Source organism: Athene cunicularia (genome assembly GCF_003259725.1).
Source record: "Athene cunicularia isolate RWA chromosome Z unlocalized genomic scaffold, athCun1 chrZ_part4, whole genome shotgun sequence".
Taxonomy (NCBI): domain Eukaryota; kingdom Metazoa; phylum Chordata; class Aves; order Strigiformes; family Strigidae; genus Athene; species Athene cunicularia.
This window is the reverse complement of record NW_020799145.1, coordinates 466,615-490,128: the sequence shown is the minus strand read 5'-3', so window position 1 is coordinate 490,128 and position 23,514 is coordinate 466,615. Positions and strand designations below refer to the sequence as shown.

Below are 23,514 nucleotides of genomic sequence, written 5' to 3'. Positions count from 1 at the left end.
TTATAAAGTAGATTAGGTAAATTGTATTTAATTCCTTTTTGTATACTGTTCTTAAGAATTAAATTCTTACGTAGTTTAACTGCAATTCAAAGAGAATTTCATCAAATCAAATGCACACTACCTTAGCACCTAACAATCAAAAGCTGTAAGAATGCTTCACTTGAAATACACATCCTTACATAATTCAGATCCATCTTCTCAATTTTGATCATGTTGTCAACCTGCCAGTCAAATTCCTGCATATTGTAACTTGTTTTCTTTTAGTGAATGCAACAATTCTAGGCTGGAAGATTCTGGTAGCTGTCAGGGTTCATAATTTTGACACACTGGTGATCTCAAACCTCAGTATAGCTGTCTAGGAGACTCATATAACCTCGAGAAAATAATTACATACCCTTTTGCTTTGCAGTAAATGAAATAGTAGAAACTGCTACCTAAGTCACAGACCAGAAATGTGCTAAGGAAGACCTGTACTGTACCCATCAAAAAGATTTCTCTGGGACATTTTAAAAATACAGACGATGGATTCAGACTGGATCATAAAGGTGCATACATCTGACTGTGAAGTGAATTTAACAAAAACGCAGTCAAAAAAGAACCAGGGCCATCCAAGGAAGTACCAGCAGCATGGCCTTGGAAGAGATCCAAAGAGGGGGAGAAAGTTCTAATTTTGGATAGAGTGCTGGCTTAAAACAGATTTGATTTTCTGAATAAAGAAACTGCCTCCCGTTGTTTGTCCCTACTGTATTCAAAGAGACAGTATTCTGTGTACTTTCTGTGTAAATAGAGAGCAACACACATCCCACATTTCAAACTGTCCAGGTTTAACTTGTTTTACACCAAGAGTTTTGGCTGAGAGATGCCTGGAATACTTGATATTTTGTTCATAGATATTGTTTTTCTAAAATCTGCTGCTTTTGTTAACTCTATTCCTCAGCTTCTTTAGCACAGCTACAAGTGTGAAAAAGCTACAAGCTATTGATCTTTGGCAGAAAAAATGGTCAATTCAAGAATCTAAACACTGCTTGGTTTTCCTCCTTGCATGTTGTGCATTGATGTAAATAACACTGCTTCCTGACAATGCAGAGCATCCCTCCAGAAAGGCTTAGAGTCATAGAATCATTTAGGTGGGAAAAGACCTTTAAGATCATCACGTTCAGCTGTAAGTCTAGCACTGCCAAGTCCACCGCTAAACTGTGTCCCACAGTGCCAAATCTACATGTCTTTTCAGTACCTTCAGGGATGGTGACTCAACCACTTCCCTGGGCAGCCTGTTCCCATATTTGACAACCCTTTCAGTGAAGGAATTTTTCATAACAACCAGCCTAAACTTCCCGTGGTGCAACTTGAGGCTGTTTCCTCTTGTTCTATCACTTATTACTTGGAAAAATAGACCAACACCTGCCTCATTACAACTGCCTTTCGGGTAGCTGGAGAGAGCCACAAGGTCTCCCCTCAGCCTCCTTTTCTCCAGGCTAAATACCTCAGTTTCCTCAGTCACTCCTACTAAGACTTGTGCTCAAGACCCTTCACCAGTTTTGTTGCTGTTCTCTGCACACACACTGGCACCTCAATGTCTTTCTTGTAGTGAGGGGCCCAAAACTGAACACAGCCTCACCAGTGCCAAGCACAGGGGCAAGATCCCTTCCCTGTCCCTGCTGGCCATGCTATTTCTGATACAAGCCAGGATACTGTTGGCCTTCATGGCCACCTGGTTACACTGCTGGCTCATATTCATCTAGCTGTCAATCAGCACCCCAAGATCCTTTTCCACTGGGCAGCTTTCCAGCCACTCCTCCCCAACCCTGTAGCGTGGGGTTGTTGTGACCCTGGCACTCAGCTTTATTGAATCTCACACAATTGGCCTTGACCCATCAATGCAGCCTGTCCTTGAGATCAACACTCCCACGCATCTTGGCGTCATCTGCAAACTTATTGAGGGGATAGTTAGAACAAGGTTATCACTCCTGGGGGCAGCTCCTTGACTGGTGGCCGGGGCTGTTTTCGGCCAGTATGAACCTACATCCACCTCTGTGACACAGCAACTTTGTAAGAATGCCCCGAACTCACCTCCCAGTCTTCTGGGAAGTGATCAAGAGGTCAAAGATACTCATGGAGAACTGATTCATAAACACCGCAGTCACAATGATGAAGATTTTGGAGGGGAAGTTACTCTACCTGAAGTATGATATTCTTCTATGAATACTCTTACTATATTCCAGCTGTGGATATCTTATCTCTGTGGATTAGAGAAATACAATGCACCACAGAGCCTACCATGGGGTATTAATGAACTTCCAATGATTTTAATTTCCCTAAATGCTTTCATATCACTGACTTTGCTTTCCAGTTACTCAACTAAACAGTATGGTAGACCTCCAATGTCTACCACCTTGCCTTCAAGGGTCTGAGTGTAAATCAGTCCCACAGCTACATCCATGATACAATGCTGTAACAAACAATGAGAATGAGTAAAAATTATGAGAGTGTGAAGATATAAGCAGTAACAGAACATCTTTGTTTCAGTTGGAAACTAAAATATAGGCTCCCCATTTCTTTCCTCCTGCTATTCCAAGCCTCTCCTTTCCCCTTAGATAAGGAGCTAAGGAGAGCTTTCTATAAACACATGGCTTGTATTGGTGCCTTGGTGTTCTTAGATGGGAATAATATTGTCACCAGACTAACCAAACCCATTGCAGGGTGATGCAGCCTTTTTTAAAAATAGGATTGTTTCCATGAGGATGAAAAGGAAAAGGAAGAAAGTGATCTCATATAACCAGTTTAACCCACAGATGATGAAGTCATTTTTAACAGGTTAGCATTCTGGACAGCAAGATGAATTTAATGAAATTCTGCAGTGCCACCTTGAATTCCATCTAGAATGGAGTTTAGATTACCATCTCCCATGGCCCATTTTGTTTACCAAGGATTTCCAGAACACACATTTGCACCTGAATATGGCATTAGTGCTGCTATAGGAGCTGTAACAGCAATTCTCTATTGCAAGAACTCCTTTCTGTCTTCCCAGGATTTGCCATGGGTAATGATGTTTTTTGCTGCTGGCTAGCACAATGAAGCTGAAGTACAGCCTTGGGTCAGGACCCATATATTTACAGGGTCAAATTGTTCTTTATCTAGCTCAGCATCTTTGACTGCCTACACTGCTGCTCAGGCAGAAGAAGAAGGAAGTTTGCATGTCAGGAAGATTGTTTCCTATTGCAGCATGAATAACCCAACTGGTAGCAAGTTGGCTGTCTGCCATTCAAAATTGAACAGCCAAGTCAAACTGGGTCAGGTTTACACTTTACCAGGGTAATGCTGTCTAGTCACACATCGGCAAAGGAGCATTTTCAGATCAGAGTCTGGTCAGCCATGGGAGGAGGAAGAGAGAGCAGAGGAAGTTTGGCTGTCAGAAACCTTGTTTTTTCTTCTATTGTAAATAGCCAACTGGCAGCTGGTCAGGCATTCAAAGTTGAAGGGTCTGGTGACACCTGTTTTAGGTATGTCCCTTCCTCAGTTAATGCACTGAAAGCATAAGCATCAGGCAGCAGCCTCAACTGGCAACTAAAGCTGTTTTCCATTTCAGCTGTCCTGTAGACTATGTTAATCTGTAAACTCTGCATGTATGCCTTGCCTATGGGTACACAGCTCAAGTTTATATCGTCATTGCTGGTGGATGAGGCAACCACTGTTCTGAGTGTCTTGCTAAACTATATTTCTTTCTAAACTACATTTCTTTTAGAGACATTTCTGTGACACCCTGTCTGTCATCCTTACACTGTTCCAATCTCCATTAATTTTATAATAGCATTGCATAGGGTAGAAATACATTTCTTGTTTTCACACAACTGCATCATTCTCATTTGACTGCACCCTGTCTTTCAGCTGGGTATTTAGTGTCTCAATCATAATTTATTCTTTAATGATTTTCCATTCAGAAGAGTACTTAAGTACTGAAGAAAGTACAGTACAGACAATCCCTGCTCCAAAAACACAAGTCTACATTCTCCGCTGATGTAAGTCGACAGAGGTATGTTGAGCAAAAATGCTTACACTTACAAGAGATTTTTTCAATCCAGGAAGTAATTCACTGAAAGGTAATCATGTTTGGCTCCATCCAAATTAAATAGTTTATACAATTGGACTGGATATACAGTATTTTTTCAGACAGGGTAACCTGTGTTGATGGGACAACAGAAGGTTTATTCATAAACCGGTTGTTCTCTGTTCAGCTGTTCTTTTACTGCAGGCTGATCACTAGGGAAATTTATGCTGTATGATCTAACATATCCCCATATCATATCTGTGAACAGTTAGTAGTGATCCCTATTTAGTGGTTTGTTGTTCACAAGTGCTGAAATGACTGACACCCCACATGTGTTTTTAGATTTTTTTTTTTGCATCATGAACCAGTGGGCAAACACATTTATCGGTATCACTACACAAGACATAGAGTATATTAATGGGATGAATTTGGCAAGAGGTTGTGTATGCAGCCTTCTTACTTAAACTAGGATTTTAATCTGTTGAAGGTCTAACACACTGCAATTTGAGAGTAGTTTGATCTTCTCAGAGATATCCCATATAATTTCTATCTAACTAGGATTGTTTTTCCTTTTAATGATTCACCCCTTTTTGTCGTATCATCAATATTAATTTGGCTATCTCCATGAAAATACTTTAGATATACTGGGCCTTTCACCCTTTCACTATAGGCATAGAAAAGCTACCTGGGAACATCTGAGAGGCTGTCTTTCTCTTCTACTTCATTTCTGCTTGTTTGAAGACGTAAGTGAGCATAGTTCAGTTTTCAACAAAAATGAAAAGGAAATTTGTGAAAAGGACCTAACATATGTTCTTCTAAATTATAGTTTGTGACTGGCAAAGGGGAAACTTGGAGATTCACTGATACTGATACTGATGGGAATGAATTAGATTACTCCTTAACATATACTTCATATACCTCATGTAGAGGAAGCTTATAATCTTTGTAGCACTTGTTACCTGAAATCAAAACAGAAGGGAAAAAAATAGAAAATATAACAGAAAAGCAAAAAAGGTTTATTTCTGTTTCATTTAGGCTCTTACATGTATTTCTAGTGTTTACACAAGACTTCTTGTACTTCTTAAGGTATGTACCTCTGAGAATTAGAAGCTGAATATCTCTATTTTCTTTATTACTGGAGTTACTTTATAGCAAACATTCCAGTAGCTTTCTCTACGTGCTCAAAACCAACATAAAATGTTTTCTGTGGAGTCTGATTATTTCAGTTCCATCAGGATATTAATTAAATAGTCATTAAAATAAATCCAAGAGTTTACTCATCACTTAAAAGTGATGCTTTCCATTAGAAGAAGAAACTCTGAGCTTCTGAGTTCAGTGTCTTCTGCTTATTCCTGAAGCTCTAGAAGTATTCCTAATTTCTTACCTTCAATCTTATAACATGTCTGGTTGTTTTTTCCTCTCTTAACATGATGCAGATCTTTGAAACATCTTTAAAATAAGGATTATGCCTTTCTTTTTTAGCTTGTTTGAGGCCAAGTTAACAAATATCATAATCATCGCAGAGCATTCTTTATGTCCTCGCTGCAGTCTGTAATAATAAAGAAGTGATCTGTCTGTCTCAGAGGACATGGCAGCTCTTCTGCCCTTGTCTTCTAACGAGTCCTCCATCACTGATACAGGCTTCTCTTTACAAGGACCACTCTTCACCAGTGCTGCATGAAGTATGACCATGTTGGACCAGAACAAAGCATTTAGTGTATAAAATAACTAGAGTGCCAGGAATTCCAGATCCATTTGAACACAAAGAACAGCAGCTTCTCCAGTAAATATTTATTTGCTTAAATTAATACAATACATCATACATGCTTTTACTATTGAGATAGAAAGCCAGAAACTAAATATTCACAGATAGTTGGTCAATTTTTTGAGTTGGGGCTTTAAATAGGAACCCAGTGTTCTATGTGAAATAAATATACACCACATTATGGGCAAAATCTGTTAGGAGTACAAAATGTTAGCTCTGTTACATCTTGTTCAGCTAAGCAGACGTGACTTATTTTCAAAACTGTTAATAATTATTAAACATTTCTTGGAATAATAAATATAGTTCTTATATTAATTCTTAACTGTACACATAAGAGCAGAGTCCAGCAGCACCGTATGAAGAGAGAAATTGGAGAATAACTAGTAGACCAACTCAGAGTTGTAAAAAAGGCGGGTGCAGTAGCATTACCTGGTCTTTCCAGTAACATGTTTTATAGGACACAGCATAGGATAAGCTTATATTATAACATTGTCATAAAGTGTTTTATCCTTTGAGCTGCTGAACACAGAGCACTTGTCTTTGTCTTCACAGATGGGAGGCTGCCTGGCAGCCAGGAGAACTCAGGTTCACAAGGAGATGACTGAGTTCTGGTGGCCAGACTCAAAACAGCTTGTTCCCAAGTTACCTACAACTTCACTTTCTCAGTAACTACTTTGTATTTCTTTACCCTCAAATTTTATTAACACAACTTTTGACTTTTCATCCACCTACTCTGTTTGTACAGTGTCTTGCAGAATTCTCCCTGCTGCCCTTAACAGCAGAAAAGCCTCTAATTTGACAACACACGCCTTCACTTGCCCAGACTCATTATGATGTGGGCCATTTACCTTTCCTCAGCATCATCTCCTGAAGCACCTCAGTTTGTATGAGTTTGGAAAGAACCTCAGCTGTATGAGTTTGTGGCCACTCTTATTTGCTCTGATGAACTCCAGGAAGATAAAGTTAAGCTTCATATAATAATGCAGGGAAATTATATGGATGCAATTCTATATAGAGGTGGTGAAGACTGGGCTTTAGTTTCTTATGTTATCAAAAGTTGAAAACCCAACCAGCAGAGAAGAGTCAGATAAACACATTTCTTATCACAACATAGCAAGAAGAAGTTAGATAGACTCATATTAGGGAGGAAAAAAATAAAATGTGTCCCCCAAGGTCCAGGACACAGGCAATGTCTCTACAGGACTTCTGAGCCTCTATTGAAAGCAAAACAAGGAAGCTAATCCCTCAAAAATTAGAAATGGGAAATAACTTCATTATGAGAGCAAATTTCTATAAAGCATTTTCAAAGCTATTAAAAAGCAAAGGCTGTTACTGTCTGTTCCCAAAGCAATGCCAATGTAAATAGCATGAAAACAACTTATGTTTGAAAAGCAAGGTGCTTCACAATGAAGGCTGTTATTTCACTTTTAATTTGTCCCTTGGGGCCTCTTTGTAACAAGTGTCTTAGATTCAGCTGCATTATGTTCTGCAGTAGGAGGACCATCATCTCCCAATCTCTTTGCTTGAGTCACTTGACACTGTCTCTTTATCTCAGTAATAGTTTTGTTTGCAATTCCGCTGACTAGTGACTTACGGTTTTAAATGAGTTCTTCTCTGTTCTATAACATAAATTAGCTTTAGGTATCTGTGAATTATCTTAGTGTGACTATGTGACTGGGCACAATCTCGAGGCCTCCTTGTAATGGAATGTTTTCTGCTTTCTAGGAAGAATGAAGGAAAAGAGCTTTACATGAATTACTCCCAAACACCATTGCCATTCTGAGGACCTCTACTCCTTGCCACCTGGCTGTATGTTGCTGGCAGTTGCTTTTACTCCCAAGACAAGTGGGATTGCAGAAGTGCTTAAACCACATTGACAGTGTGGTTGAAAGTCTTTGGGTTATCCATTCAGACAACCCTGAACTGTCTGTAGTAATTCCCTTTCCTAAGGACACATCTGGCACATTCCCTTACGAGGTCTGTAAGGGAACTCTGGACTGCATCCTTCCAGTAGACATAATTTTTGTGGTTGTAATGTTATCTACTGGGAGCTGAGGTCTTCTGAAAATGTTTCCTTTGCTCCATTTGCCTGAAGTGCTGTTGGTATGTAATCGTTTATTTCTTTCTTAATAAGGATTGTCTATCTGTCCCATAACACTCTCCAATGCACAGACAACAGGACTCTGCAATGGAAGGGCTGCATGCCTTTCTGCTTTACCCATCACAGAAGTGAAGGGATTTGCTAGGTCCAACTCATCTGCATGATCACTGTTGTAGAATTTGCAACCAGGTTCCTAAATCCTTGCTTATTCCTCTTATCATAGAAACTAATATGGCTGCAAAGGTGGAGTAGACTGATCTTGAATCATGCATAGTTGGAAACTACACCACCTTGAGAGAGACATTACTAAGAGTCAGTGACTCCCAGCTCTTGGCTGTATGGGTTCTGAAATAGGAGCTCTTGTCTGGCAGAGACAAGATATTTCCAAGAAAGTAACCAAAGGACTTGTTCCAATTTCTAAGATACAACCTCTTAGACTATGCTGAATTTCTATCTGATCATTTCCCTTCTAGTCTAAAAAAGAACATGGTGACACACATTATTCTGAAAATTTTCTGATTCTTCTACTTGACCACAATGTCTTCCCTGAAATCAAGATGTCTCCAAGAGGAGTTATCTTTCAGTGGAATCAAGGAAGTTGAATGTATATAATAAAACAGTTATGGCTACATACCTCTGAAATACACCTCATTTTGAAAGACACCATTAATTCTCAGCCTGAAGTGACCTATATTCCACTTCAATTCGGTATACCCTTTTTATTTTAGAAAAGTATGTACATCAGCTGTAGAGTTTATTAATTTAGAAGAGTCACCTATATGTTACAGCTTCTTTTACCAACAGCTTTTTCTGCTCTTCATTCAGAATCTTTATATTACAGTGTTTGAGCCCTGAAAAATGAAACCACCTTCTGCAACCTCAGACTATACAAATCCAGTTTTATATGGTGAAGAAGGGCTGCTACCCTGTGAATGCTGATTAACTGGTAGGTGTGACAATCATCAGTTCTGTAAGGAGAGTGGTGTCTTATAATGGCAAAAAGCTGCAGCTACATGACTAGCCTTAGCAAGCCATAAGCATATGACTATATTTAACTATAACTTGATATATATTGAGCATGTTAACAAGGTCTTTCAATTCAAGAACTTGGCAGGTAGGTGAAGAAGGCAATAATATTTGGGAAAGATGTACCATGTATATGGATTGCAACCTTTTGAGCTGGGATGTCAGAATGACATAGGACTAATTAAATGACTGACTTAATCTTTATTTCCTTATAAGCAATAGGATGGTGTAGGGCTGTCTGTCATCTGTCTTGAAGATGCAGGAATCAAAGCATTGGTCAAACCATTCATGTGATTAATAGAATGTGCTTTTAGCATCTTGGTATGAACATAATTGTATGGGAATCGGAGGATGAAAAGTTGGGAATCAATCAGTAATAACAGCATGAGTGGAATTCTTCTGAAAGGCCTGAAGTTTACTGGTTAAACCATGCTGACAAGGGGGTACTTCTGATTCCAATAAGAGGAAATACAGAACCAGTTTTCCTCTGTCAGGTACTGCTTGCCTGGTAAGGGCTTTTTTTTGGCATACCTTCAAAAATAATATCTGATCAGACCTGTGTATTTCAAAATCATCCTTGCTAAAAAAGAAAAACTGAAGAGGTAAATGGCAAAATGGCATAATATTCTCGATGAAATTACTTGTAATTTTTTATGTGTAATTACAGCAAGACTTGTAAATGCTGCACTCTGCTGCTGTTCATTAGATGTACTGGTCTGATCAGACAGTAGAAAAAAATGTCAACACAGTCCATGCTATTTCACTTGAAGAATTGCTGAATACTCCCATACAGACTAAAGCATAGCAGAGCACAAACATCCTTTGTGTCAGAGGAAAAATTTCTGTGACCATAATGAATTCTAGTTCTTTCAAAGCTGTACAGAGCTGCCCTTCACTATCTCACAAGACTATTTTTTTTCTTTTTGTTTCCCATTTCTCATTTTAAGTGGTTGAGCTAACAGACACATCAGTAAATGAAAGTATTTTGACTGTGTTAGTTCTGAGAGTGACAGTACCCTCATGCACACCATATTTAATAGTACTCTTGCTTATACTGTGAAATACTTAGTATTTTCAGATTTTTTTTTCTGAGACATATGGTTGGAAGTGTTCATATATATTTAGTCAGATAACAAATCAGACACTAAACTATGTTGGGTTTTGGTAACTAGAAAATTGTGTATAAGTCACTACCACTCCAGATAAAGGAAAATCAACTTCTATACCCACTCCACTGTCTGCTTGTACATTAAGTGGGTAAGTATAAAAAAGTTATTGTTCAATATCTATTGCATTTATTGATGACCTTGGACTGCTTTACTCTTTTGCTGTACGCGTTTTACCTTATATTATTTTTATTAATTTGGCTTGTTTATTTCTAAAGACTACTGCAAAATTCCAGACTTTGCTAAATTAACAGTTCATGTTAAAAGCTATCTGGTTCCCATTTTCCAGCTGCTTTAAAACGTCCATTTTAAATGCCTATAAGCATTGCTTGTTTTTCCATTTTTCTTTCCAGCAATTCTTTCAAACTCTTGTTCCTGTGCTTGAAATACAAGTATTCAGAGAGAGAATGACCAAGTCTGGCCTTTTCAAAGGATCTAAAGCTGAGGCATTCTTTGTTGTTTGCAAGGTCTCTCTCTCCTTGGCTCTCCTGTTTGTCTGAATTTCCCATTCTCTTCTCCAGGCCTCCCTTGTTTAGCACTTCTTCCTTCTCATCGCGGTAGGATTCTCTGAAGTCCTTCATCATGCACTCAGGTTTGTCAGACATATCTTGAGCCACATACAGCTTGTTGTCATCATGGTGGTACATGGCAGGGCTGTACTGCTCTGTCTCATAGCAGTTGTCTTCCTCTTCTTCCTGGCCTGAACTTTCCTTCGCACTCCCGCTATCCAAATGAAATGAGATTCCCTTTCCTTGTGTTTTCTGGGAAAGATCAAAGGGCTCTTCCTGTTCCAAGCTTCTCAAGGCATTTGTCTGGGACAGAGCAATTCTTCCTCTTCCAAAACCTTGTAGTAGTTTGAGGGGGGGAGAAAAGGAATAATTTATATACAGGAAATTTTACTGTGTGATACATGGTTAAAAACAAAACTCGAGGTGGCTTTCTATTTCATACTTCACCTTTGTCTTCCACCCAGCTATCTCCAAGTACTTTACTGTTTATATCTCATGGCATCTCCTTTGAGATGTTGTTAAAATAAGTACTATTGTATACACTTCACAGCCAGGTCAGGACACATAAAACATTGTGCTGTACATGCCAGACACTTAATGAGAGAGCTAGGAATAAAAGGAAGTGGCCTGGCCTGTTGTAAAGTGTATCTGCCAGTGAACCTGCCCACTTCCTCCTCCCTTTTTTTTTTTTTTTAAATTAAAACTTTGATCTAAAGCATCACAGGTCATAATCAAAGTCTCAGGTTTTGTACATTTTTTATTTCCAGAGGAGTGGAAGAGATCAACATGTTAATGCATTCTACAAAAAATGTGGTTCAAAGTTACTATTTAAAAATGAAAAGTCAGTCAAGTTTCAGCAGTCTATGACCCCCACTGTCCTTAATTTTTCTTCTTTCAACCACTGAGAAATCATTCATGAAACTGAAAAGTTCTATGCACTAGGTAGTTCTTCCTCTTGAGGAAATAATTATAAATAAATGATTTTGAGTAGTGCAGTGTAAGTTTGAGAGTTGTCCTGGATCTGGTGTGTCTTAATCTTTGTCAGTGTCTCCTCTCTTGGTGGAAATGCAGACATTACCCAGGAGGCGCCTGTGGACTCAAATATGCTCTGAACATTGGCATGTACCAAAGAAGATTCAGAAACTGCTTGGCATAGTCCATCTTAATAAAAAGAATAGTGATAGTAGTAGGGTGAGGATTTCACCCAGCAGAAAATATCTATGAAAGACACTATTTTACTTGCTTTGTTTTGGTTTGTTTTGGGTTTTTTTTTCTCTCAGTAACTGAATCCAATTTCTGCAGGGTCTATGCAGCCTCACTAGATAAAGCTTCTACTTTGCAACAGGTTGTATTTTTTAAAATGGTTCATGAGCAGGTGGCAGCCCTTACAAATTGTCTAGTGTCTGATAAATCTCAAGGGCTGAAAAATCTCTGTACACTGAAAACCTCCTAGGCTGTCTTCAATTACAAGTAATTGTGTAACTAGGATGGTGCTGTACACCTGATTTACAGGAAAAAAAAAATACCTATGTATTTCATTACCTGTTAGGATCTTTGTAAATTTTATGCCAAATACCATTAGAGTATGTGTTTTACACACATGTTATGTTGTCCTAAAGCTTGAATTTGAGGAACACCAAGAAATCTTAACCATGAAAGCATTATTTACCCAGAAAGTCTTAACAAACAAAATATCTTGGATACTCAAACTCTCAAAACAATCCTGCCTAATTCACACACTACTTTAGATAGCATTAGCATGTGTGCACACATAATGCTGACTTTAGGAAGTGTATGTGGTAGGTGGGAGATAAGAAATGCTTTGAAGGATACCCTGAGTACTCAAAAATCCATATACTTTGATATGGGGGAGGAGTGTCTCCTGTTCACATGCTTCCTTGTAAACTGGATCTTGAGCCTAAGGCTTTTGCCTAACTTTAGCTATATCAATATGGTACAGAATAACCAAGGCTCCTGGACATAGATCCATTCAGGCTTCCATTCCTACTCCACACTGGAATCAAATAAGCAGTGGGCCAGACCCATGAAATCTTCTCATTTTTTGCTTCTGTCAGCTTTGAGTGAATTTATGATTTATGATGTAGCTTGAACATGAGAGAAAAATTATAAACTCCTAATCAGATGTGTCTGGGGAAAACTGTCTGCTTGTCCATGGCTGCTAGGCTGTGGTCTGTCAGTCTCTGGGAATCAGGTCCCTTGAAACTGTAACATGTATTCAAAAATAATGGAACTACACCTTCAGTGAGGAAGACCATATCATCCAATTATTTCCTTAGCCAACTACATGTACCGCAGACTCACTAAGGCTGAGCCTCCGCCAGCTCAGTCCCATTGTGTCTTGGGATACACACATGCTGAGAGAAGTTCTGGTGCTGTGAATATTGCACCTTCTCACAGTGATGAATGGGGACCCCTGAGCATAAGTACAAGAACATTTGGTATGGCTTGATAAATCCTCTCACACTACTGACCATATTCTCCCTAACACCTCACAACAGCAATGTAGTGTGCTAAAATTATTTCTCTTGTTCTCATAAATACTGTCTCATTTTGTTTCCATCTACTCCTCTACCTCAGTCTGTACCTCTATGTCATCAGATATATAGTCTGAAAGGTCTCTGAGACAAGAGTCACTACCTTGGGCATCTCTGTTGTGTAGCACTGGAGTAATACGGATAGCTAATAACAACCTCCTAGGCTTACGGGATTCAATCTGTCCAAAAGCTTTGAATCTATGGTACAAGGTCATGGATCTGTGGTACAAAGCCCATTTGACTTTACTGATATGCATCTTCAAATCTCTCAGAGAATAACCATCCTGAAAAATATTACCTTGAGAATGAAATCCTCTCTCCATGACCCCATGTTTGACTTTCATGTGCCTGGTTAAGTTTCCCTTCAAGGTGAATTTGCTGGGGCAGTAAAGACACTTGAAAGGCTTACTGTCTGAGTGCAAGTGCATGTGTCCCATTAAATTGTGCATTCTGTTAAATTCCTTTCCACACAGCTGTAAAAACAGTAAAAATGAAAATTATTAGTTAAAGAAATACTTCCAAGGAGAACATTTTAAAAGAAAATAGGGCCTACTTTTGTCAGCTTGAGACCTGGCAGCTTCTGGCTGCAATTTGTTTTTCAAAGACACAGGCAAAAATCCTACATACAAAAATATGTGGTTGAGTCTGATCCATCGAGGGCCTTCTGCACTACTGCCATATTTAGATTTGGTGACTAGGACACAGGGTCAGGTATTTCCCAAAAGCAGGGAATGTTGTAAAGAGGGGAGAAGCTTAAGTGTGTCATCTGGAAGGTTTTAAACTTGAATGAAATTCAAAGTATAACTTTCTGCCCTGGTGAACCATTTAGTTTGCAGTTTATTAATCTAGCCTTTAACCAAGAACAAATCCAGGCAGAGATGGAGATACAAAATAAAACCAATGAAGGGTTTCTGTGAAACAGTCAAGGAGAATATTACTTCTTCTTAAGTGGAAATGAAATAGCTGCACATTTTGCTTAAAGCTAGAAAAAGCAATTCCTTTTTTTCTTTGTTTCTTGCTCCCCTATTTTTCTCTGATCTTCTTATCTTCTGCTTACCAACTTCTGTGTTTCAGTGTCTCTGGTGAGTAAGTTGGAATTTAAACAGTCATGGGGCTGCAAGAATGACTCAGCTTTCCCTGAAGCATGTTCCTGCCAGCTCAAGCCGTTGAACGTGTAAGTTTCCCTTTGATGAAACAATAAGGTTTTTGCTTTCATTGTTGTTATTTATCTATATGACTCCTTCTGTAGTCTGGTCACTTATAAATCAAATGAATTCTCAAGACAGGAGAACTTGACATCACTGTTACAAGCTTCTAGTCTTGTCTTCTGGTCTTTCTTTATCAGGATTTAAAATTTTATTTACATTCAAGTGGCTATTTCCATCCTCCACAAACTTCTGTATTTGGTTTCTACTTCAGCTCATTTTTTTTGGAATGGTTTTAGACGAATATTTTTATGAGCAATTTAATTTTTTTTTACATTCTTTATTACTATATGAGCCAGAATCACCATTACTGAGTAACTGAAACTTCCATCAAGCAGTGTAGTTATCAGAGAGAAAAAAAAGTAAAAAGCAGTTACTGAGATTTCACCAAATTTTTGGTCTAATCTGACTTTCAATTTATTTTAGGAACACAGAAGATCTGCAACAATACTTTTTGATTCAAATTCATAAATCCATCACCTGGAATATCTGGATGAAATGTAGATAGTAAAATAATCCTTGGTGAAACAGTACTGTATCACTGGCATTTTAAACCATCTCTTGAGGGCAAATGGAAGCAGTTCATTAATATAAAAATTTGCAGGGGTATTGTTTTAAACAAAAATTAGAGCTGAGTCAATGCTACAAAACGAAAGCCTGGAAATATTCACTTGCTTTAAAAAAAAAAAAAAAACTTCAGCTGCATAAATTCTCTTCTGTCATTTGCTCTCTGTGATTTTGCTAAAATGAATATTCTAGAATTTATCAGCAAAGCGTTCACCAAGACAGTGGGGGGCAAGGGGGAAGAGAAGAACAGCCACTGAATATGAGTTATTAATTTGTAAAAGTAACATATCTGATTCCGAGGTCATCCAACTACTTAGGAAAGAGGACTATCTCTTCTTTGCATTCAAATAAAGTTAGTATGTTGGATGACTTATATTCAGGGAAATTAATGCACCAAAAAACCACTCAAAGTGTTCAGATGAAACAAAGAATAGAAGAAACACTGATGAGCACAGAAAATTCACAAGGAAGAACAGCAGCGGATTATATCTTGACACCTACTGGAACGACCCATGACATGTCAGTATTTCTCTGGCTACAAGCATGCTAGTAATAATAATACTTCTCTAATACTTTTTAGCAGAAAGCTTCTGGTTATCTGCTTGTATTGTGGCTGATCTCTGTTCTCAACAACTTTTGCTTTCCAACAGCTAGGTCTTTACTTCTTTATCTAAACTGGCAATCCAGGAAAATCAGGTTGAACAGGTGTATGGTTAGAGCACTTCATGAAAATCTATATCTTTATAAGGTATTGAGTATTAAAATGGTTCTAGTAGGAGCAATATTTTTGTTTGTTTCTGTCAAGGCAACATTTATTTCTCTTTCTTCATAATGAAGACAGGTGACTTTGTAACGGATAGTTCCTTACAGCATAAAAGTTTTCTGTCTCTAAATAAATGGGATAGGTTTTCCATTTCCCAAAGTCATGCACTGTGTAATGTGTTCTTGTCCTAAAATCTCCTGTGGGGATGTGAGGAAATGGTACCAGAGGGGAGAGGTGTGGCAGGAAAATGAGAGAAATGCAGATAGGAAAATCGTTTTTTTTGGAACAGTGGCTCTGTGTGGCATGGTCTCTGGGTAACCTATCCTTTTCAAAAGGCACAAGACAACTTTCAGATGAATGTCCATGATCCAGAAGGTGAAACGAAAAGGTTTGGGGCTCACATGCCGGAAGACAGCAACTTGGAGCCAGCTGGGCTTCCCAGCTAGTGCCTAAAGAACAGTCTGAGTCTGTAGACCAAACTGAGGAAGATGTACAAGATTTTCTTTCTCTGTGACAGGGCAAGGGTGTGAGCACTGATGAACAGAGTGTGGAAGATGACCCTGAGCCAGTTGCATGGGAGGGAGCTCCAGCAGAACTCACCACAGAGCACCTTAGCACTCAGGAAGATGCAAAGCTCACAAAAGAGGTCTTGGGATAGCAGGAACAACATGGTTTACTGGTGCACCTTTTGTTAGGCTGTTTACTTTAGGCAAAATAAAGTTCAAGACCTGAATAAAACAACCTCAGCTGCAAGTCTTCTGAACATGCTTCGTTGCACTGGCTGGTGAATGGACTTCAGTACTGTTTGCTAGAAAATCTTAAGAGTTCAACATTAGATTTTGTCTTCATAAGACACCACATAAAGTATCAACCTTCCAGATTTGTCAGTCTTTTTGTTTCTTCCCAAAGTACTTAATCTCTCAAAGTACTTATTTTCTTTGGTTTTGACTTCTGATCTAAACCCATGATTTTAGATGGGAGGAAAATAGAGTTCAAACATCTGTTGCAAGGTGTATTTGGATGAGCTGGAGAAAACTTCATCTCATTCTTTATTGAAGGTCTGAAACATTGCTGGCTTCAACACTAAAAGCAATTATAAATTTCTATATTATAATTATAAACAGAAGCTTTCTCTACAAATCAAAATTAGTGCTATTGCACCAGGTGGTGCAACTCCTTCAGAACTCTTCAGTGTTTTTTTTAAACAGAAATAAGTCAGGACAGGCTCAGGCCTTTAAACTCTACAGAGAAGTTCACTCTTTAGAGAAAAATCAAACACAGATCTAGGCTGCAGCTGGATGAGGAAACAGAAGGGACAACTATTTGCTACTCCCTCACTTCAGATAGTCTGTGCTTAGCTGTGATTAGACACATAGGAAAGCTTCATGTTTTCTTTTGCTGTGAGAAAAAGGTAAAGAAAATCATTACATGTGGTGAAGTAGAAAGGCAACTGCTGTGCTCTTTCCCTTGCATTCTTCTTCTTTTTTTTTTTTTTTCTTCATAAGAAGGGTGTTCCTTTCCTCAAAGAGAGAGGGAGAGGGAGAAAGACTGTAAACTGTCCAAAAGGACCGTGAGAAAACAGGAAGCTTTGAAAAGTACAAGAGAAAGCAAGATGAAATCTATTTGCAGGCGGTTCCCTGGGGACATGTGAGCCATTGTTAAGCAGGCTGTTCATACAGCTATATCCTTCCTTCTGCTGAGGAGGAGCTTGGTGCCAAAAGGCTGCTATCTGGTCATTGCCTTAACCCCTGAATACCAGCCAGAAACATTTGCTTGAGTCTGTCAAAGGCTCTGTCAGAGACACAAGGGTTGTTCCTGATACCAACGAGCAACTCCTGATTCTCCCTGTACTTGTTATTACAGTCTCCATTTGTTCAGGGGCACTGATGTTGATTCATACCCCTTCAACCAAGGCAGAAACTGTTCCACTGTGCTTACTTGTTTCTTTCCTCCTAGGAACACTGGGTGGAGACATAGAAATTAAAAAAAAAAAAAAAAAAAAAAAAAAAAAAAAAAAAAAAAAAAAAAAAAAACAAACAAAAAAAAACCCCAGGTGTTCCTGTAGAGCTTTTGCTCCTGGATGGAAAACATACTGGTGGTGCTGGTGGTACTTCAGTTCCCTGTTCAAACTATTGCCGTCTCCAAGTTTTCATAGCCTGTCATCATCAAACCTGAACACAAACTTCCAGCTAATCTGCACATACCTAAAGAATACTGTGGGTACAGATATTGCATCTAGAACAGCTGATCAAACAACTGAGTTTCTTTTCTGAAGTTTGAGGGGTCAGAGAAAGAGGGCTTTGACCAAATGGGAACAAAAGGGTTTGCAGGTGTTCTCAAAGAATGAAAGCCTCAGCAGACTTGACATAGAACTCCCCAAGCATTTCAGTTACAGAAATTGTTTCACTAATATAGAATAACATATCCTACTATACAAAATAGCATTTTAATAGGACATAAACTAAAATGAAACAAAACACTAAAGTTGAAAGACATTGTTATTTTTTCAAAGTGAAATGCTTCAAAATAATCAAAGTTATGAACTCAAAAGGATTCATTTTGACATTTTACTATTAAAATTTTCACTGAATGCTGTATTTTCTTATGACATTTTGAAGTTTTAAATTTTTTAAGAGAAAATAATTCCATTTAAAATTTTTATCCAGCTCTGCTTCTCAATTAAAAATTTCAAGAAAATATTTAATTCCATAAAGATGTTGGATGAAAGAGTTCTAGAAATTGCTTCCAGATCAATCTTCAGTTACTTAGGCATAAACTGGGTAATATGCTTCACTCTGTATTTATAACCCTCTTAGAGAAGATCAAAGTGGGAATAAAGACTACAACTTTTGACTTCACAAGGTCATACTATAACAATGAAACAGGTAGGCAGTAAAAGGAACAGAAGTAGTGTCCAGTACTGAGTAAGAATATAAACATGAATATTTAATTCATAAGGAAGGTAATACAGATAAGCACGGTTAAGAAACCCAAAGCCTCAAACGTTTATGGGGATGGAGGAGCAGAGAGGCTGGAAAGGGAATGTCAGCCTCTAGTGTGCCGGAGGGAGGCAGCAAACTGGAATTTGCACAGGGTCCTAAAAAGGCCAGATGGTCTGAGAGGCTATTTTATTAAGATACGGGTGTTCTGCCCTGAATTTCAGTCTGGTTATTACACTTGGCCCATCCAAATTCCTTCTGCGATTGTATTTTCTTCTGTCTTTCTTTGAGTCCTTCCCTGAACTGTTGCATAGCATCACTGTCTGAACTAGTGGCTGCTGCTTTCCCATGGTCCTCTGTGGGGTGCATGACTTGATCTGTATTTTTAGTCAGTGTTACAAGCTACTAAGCACTTAGACTCCTTTCTGGATGGCTGTACTAAACAAATGTCAGATATGTTTATTGACCTCAAACAGCCATGGCAATGCTCATGAAACAAAAAAAATGTATTTGAGCATGAAAGTTAGCAATATTGAAGGGGGAGACATATCTGTAAACCACAGATATTTACCTTCATTATTTTGTGCTGTGTAAACAGAACTTGAATAAAGAAAGAAAACCAGAGTGGTAAATGCAACTGCAGTATGTGTTAGCAAGTCTTGTTTTTCTAATTCTAGCATATCACAGGATGATAATACCACAGAAATATCCAGTGGGTTAATAACTCTGCCACAAAATGCACTCACCTTGCATTTAAAGGGTTTGACATCAGAATGAACAATCATGTGGGCCTTGAGAGTTTGCTTTTGCACAAAGCTCTTGAAGCATAAATGGCACTGATAGGCTCTGATATTGGTGTGGATCAGGACATGTCGCTTCATGTTGGCCAGCAGAGTAAACTCCCGGCCACAGATTCCACATTTGTGCTCTTTCACACCCTGTAAGAAAAGAAAAAAAATCAGAAAATTCTGTAGATGGAAAATTTTCTAGATAATTTAATCTTCAGAACAGCAATATATGAATTATTCATTCTGCATTATCAAAGCAGGTAATAAATTATTTAACTTTTAACATGTTTTTCTCAAGTAATAGATATTTATGTGGGGCTTTTTTCCTCATAAATTCTTACAAGAATCTGAGAAACAAAGAAGGCAAACAAAATGTAAGTTTAATGAAATAATGAGTTTTGCTTCTATCAGTAAGTTTACAAATCAGTGAGACATAGTCAGGAGGAGAGTTTCTCTGCCCTACTCTGCTGCTTATGTAATGTATTGATCAAATGTACACACTTATTGACCAAGAATAAAAGCTAACCTGTGAAGAGACTAAAGTAGTGCTTGTCTTTGATAATTGAACATCATTGGCTTCTAAATAAGGCACAGCCCTATTCTGAAGAAAGCTATAGAAAAGAATCTCAAGTAATCAAGAAATAGTAAATATCGCCAAATAAGGATATACATGTTACATTCAATGAACAGAAAAAACTGTTAACTCTTAATGGGCCTTGCACTAACCCCAGTGGAGTGATCTCATTTTACCTGGTGTTTATGGAGCATTTTTTTCTAGCACTTGTTGTGCCATCCAGTCAATTTACTAATGCGTAATTCAGTATCCTTGCTCACACTCATGTGGTTTAACTGTCAGCTCCTCATTAAGTCATTTAGATACTATGAAAATCAATTAATTTACCACTAAACACTTAAAGAAGTTTGAGTATAACTTGTTGCAGTCAGTGAGGATTTACCAGTGAAGTGCTGAGAGCAATCACTCCTCCTGCAGGTCTCCATTATAGAGAAGACTTGAAAGAAACTCTACTTTCATGCCAGTCGTTTTCACAGTTAATTGCAAAGCTGAAACAGTGAACACCAACAGCGGCTTTACATGTCTGCCTATCTGATGTAAGGCTGCATTTGGTCAGCTAAGTACTGTGAATTCTGTTCACAGCTGAATTCACCTGCAGCTGTGGACAAAGAAGCAGAAGCTCTCTAAAGGCTCAGGGGCATTGCATTTTCTTTGACAACAAACTACCAAGTCTTAAATTAGTAGAACTTTGCATGGTAAATCCAGAGACCAGGGAATCTCCAAAAAGAGCAGAAATTGTAATTATGTAGTAGGGAACAAAAAGCAAATGTGGAAGTAAGGGATGTTGGTTTTTAAAAGAAAATGTGTCCACAAGGCTGAAGGGCTGCAGCTTTCTCTATTTTTAGTGTTTTTCACATAAAAGCCAAAATTCAAGTGTTAAAGTAAAAATATGCAAAGCTGGAATAAATTTTTTACAAAATGTGTGGAGTTTTGACTTGTCTTAACAATATATTTGTAAAGGTGGATAAGCCCATTTCAGACTTTTTTGAATGGAAGAATTACATTTTTCCTATTTTTGAAAGAATCTTTTGGGAGTGTTCCAAAGCCCTCTCCTAAACCTAAATTGACTCTCCTGTCATTGCTGTCAGCAGTGACAAGACTACCACTCAATACGAATTGGCTGGGATTATGGTCCTGCTTATCTACTTTTATTAACTGACATTCTGGATAACTTATGCACAAAAGAGTATTTTTTTAGTTGTTGTTGTTGGGGTTTTTTTCCCCCTAAATGTCTTATTATAATGATTCTTCAAAATCTAATGCTTTCTTTTGCTGCATATATACAGTCTACTGCAAATCCACCTACTTCCAAATTAAGGGAGCAAAGCAATACAACAGGTTTTCAGTAGAAAATTTCTGTCAAAATTTAAAGGGGGTTACACAGGTTTGCAAGATTAGGCTTTGTTGCAGAAGGCCATTCTGAAGATAAAACCCAGAAACGGAGAGATGTGAATACAGTTTTGGGAAGTAATACAGGTGGTTTACTTGAACTGCTGTTTACTCGAAGTGGGTTTTGTGTGTACTTTCTGAAGACTAACAGAGATACCTAGCTTCTACTGTTGCCAGCACTGCCGGGGCTCTTGCTCCACATAAAACTGTCCCACTGGCAAAAGGCCAGCACGAGGCTCTATAGACTGATTACCTTCTTTCCAAGGAGGTACATACGTGTATCTTTAGTGTACCTGTAGTCCTTGTGCTACCTTCTGAGGCAAGATGAGAGCACAAGCCATGCTGGCTTACCTTGTGTGTTAGGGAGTGTTGTTTGAGATGGTGGGGCTGCACAAACTCCATGCCACACTCAGTGCAGATGTACGGGCGGATGTCTTTGTGCTTCATCATGTGGTTTTGCAGCTGACTTGGGTACTGGAAGGTCTTATCACATTCAGTGCAATTATACTGTATAGGGCCACGGTGGGTTGTTAAGTGTCTCTTCAGCTGGGCCAGGGTTGGGAAGTCCAGACCACACTCCACACAAATATTCTCTCGGCCACTCTCATGCTTAGACTCGTGTGCTTTTAGCTCACTGGGGTAGGCAAAACCTCTGCCACAGATCCTGCAGTTGTAAGGCTTGATGTCACTGTGCTGCATCATGTGTCTCTTAAGGTGACTGGTTTGAGTGAAGGCCTTGTGGCACACCTGGCACTTATGTGGCCGAGTGCCCTGGTGTGTCAACATATGTGTGTGCAAGTGGCTCAGCTGCTTGAAAAGCTTGCCGCATCGGGTGCAAGCATGTGGCTTAATGCCACTGTGCCCCAAGATATGGGTGACCAAATTGTACTTGGATGTGTAGGACTTCTCACACATGGGACATTGCCAGCGTTTCTGTTCACCCCCCACATCAACATAGTAACTGTCATCTATCTGAAGGTTGACATCTACTCTTTCCACTTTCTGTTTATTTTCACCACTTTCTCTTACTTCAGCCTTCCTGAAGGGTGGCTCTGGAGGTCTTTTCATCTGAAATGTGTTCCTGAAATGAAAATTTGGTGGCACAATGAAAGGAAACATTAATCCAGGATGGACTTTAGGATAATAAGGGTAAGGAGGATGCATGAATGCTGGGCTACTAGGCCATGCCATGTTAGGCTTCACTGGTTCTTGCTTAATGGTTTTGGCTCCAAAGTGCTCCAGAGTTCTACAGAACTGAAAACCAAAGTTGCAGAGGTCGATCATCTGGGAACTGTACTTGGGCTGTGCTGGCTGTTGAAACATCAATGGGAGACTGGAAGAGCCTCTGTTATTGTGATCTCCAGGTCTGTCTGATGGTGATGAGGAATCCTCAAGGACAATCGAAGAAGGCATTTTTGTTGGCATGCTCTTGCGTTTTCGAGACCCTCCTTCCAAAGATCCCTGGAATGTTTCCATGTCTCCAAGAGGAGGAGGGCCATAGCGGAAATGTGAGAGGTGTGGTCTGAATTCTTCACCAAATAGAGTCGTTCTCTGTCGCTTTGTAACTGGGCTCAGTGGCTGCAGGTAGCAGGAGAAGGGAGAGGCCTGTGTACTGTTCACGTTAAAACTTGTTTCTTCATTCTTCATCATATTTGATTTTTTCTGTGTTGCCCAAATTCCTTAAAACAAACAAAAAAACCAAATCTCTTTATTTCTCCCTATTCTTCTGTTTGGTTTTAGTTTTTTTGGGTTTTGGTTTGGTTTGGTTTGGTTTAGGGTTTTTTTGGGGGGGGTGTGGGTGGTGGGTCTATTTTACTGGTTTGGATGTTGTTGGGGTTTTTTGACTAAATGCAACTAAGATTGTCTTAGGCCCATATAAAACAAAGACCTTTTAAAGCTGAATTAAATTGCTTAGTGAAGAACAAAGAAGCTTTGGTCTTCTTGAGGTGGAATTGGTGGTTTAAATCAAGTTTGACCCATACAACATCTTTGCAACATAAACATGCTCTACTGTGACATACTACTTTGTAGCTGAACATGTATGACAATGTTGCTGCTTAATTTGATTCAGACAGGCTATTTGTGGGCAAAATCCTGTCCTTGGCCGTGCATGCACAGGCTC

General features: G+C 38.8%; 1 protein-coding gene across 1 annotated transcript; it reads right to left on the bottom strand.

The window, feature by feature from the left end:
* Nucleotides 1-5,828: 5,828 nt before the first annotated feature.
* Nucleotides 5,829-23,048, bottom strand: ZNF366 (zinc finger protein 366). The gene is made up of 4 exons (XM_026866832.1): nt 21,744-23,048; nt 19,388-19,579; nt 13,466-13,640; nt 5,829-10,947 (listed from the first exon to the last, which is right to left on the bottom strand). Exons 1-4 carry the CDS (start codon nt 23,040-23,042, stop codon nt 10,412-10,414), a joined length of 2,202 nt encoding a protein of 733 aa, XP_026722633.1. The 5' UTR covers nt 23,043-23,048; the 3' UTR covers nt 5,829-10,411.
* Between the last annotated feature and the right edge of the window lie 466 nt (nt 23,049-23,514).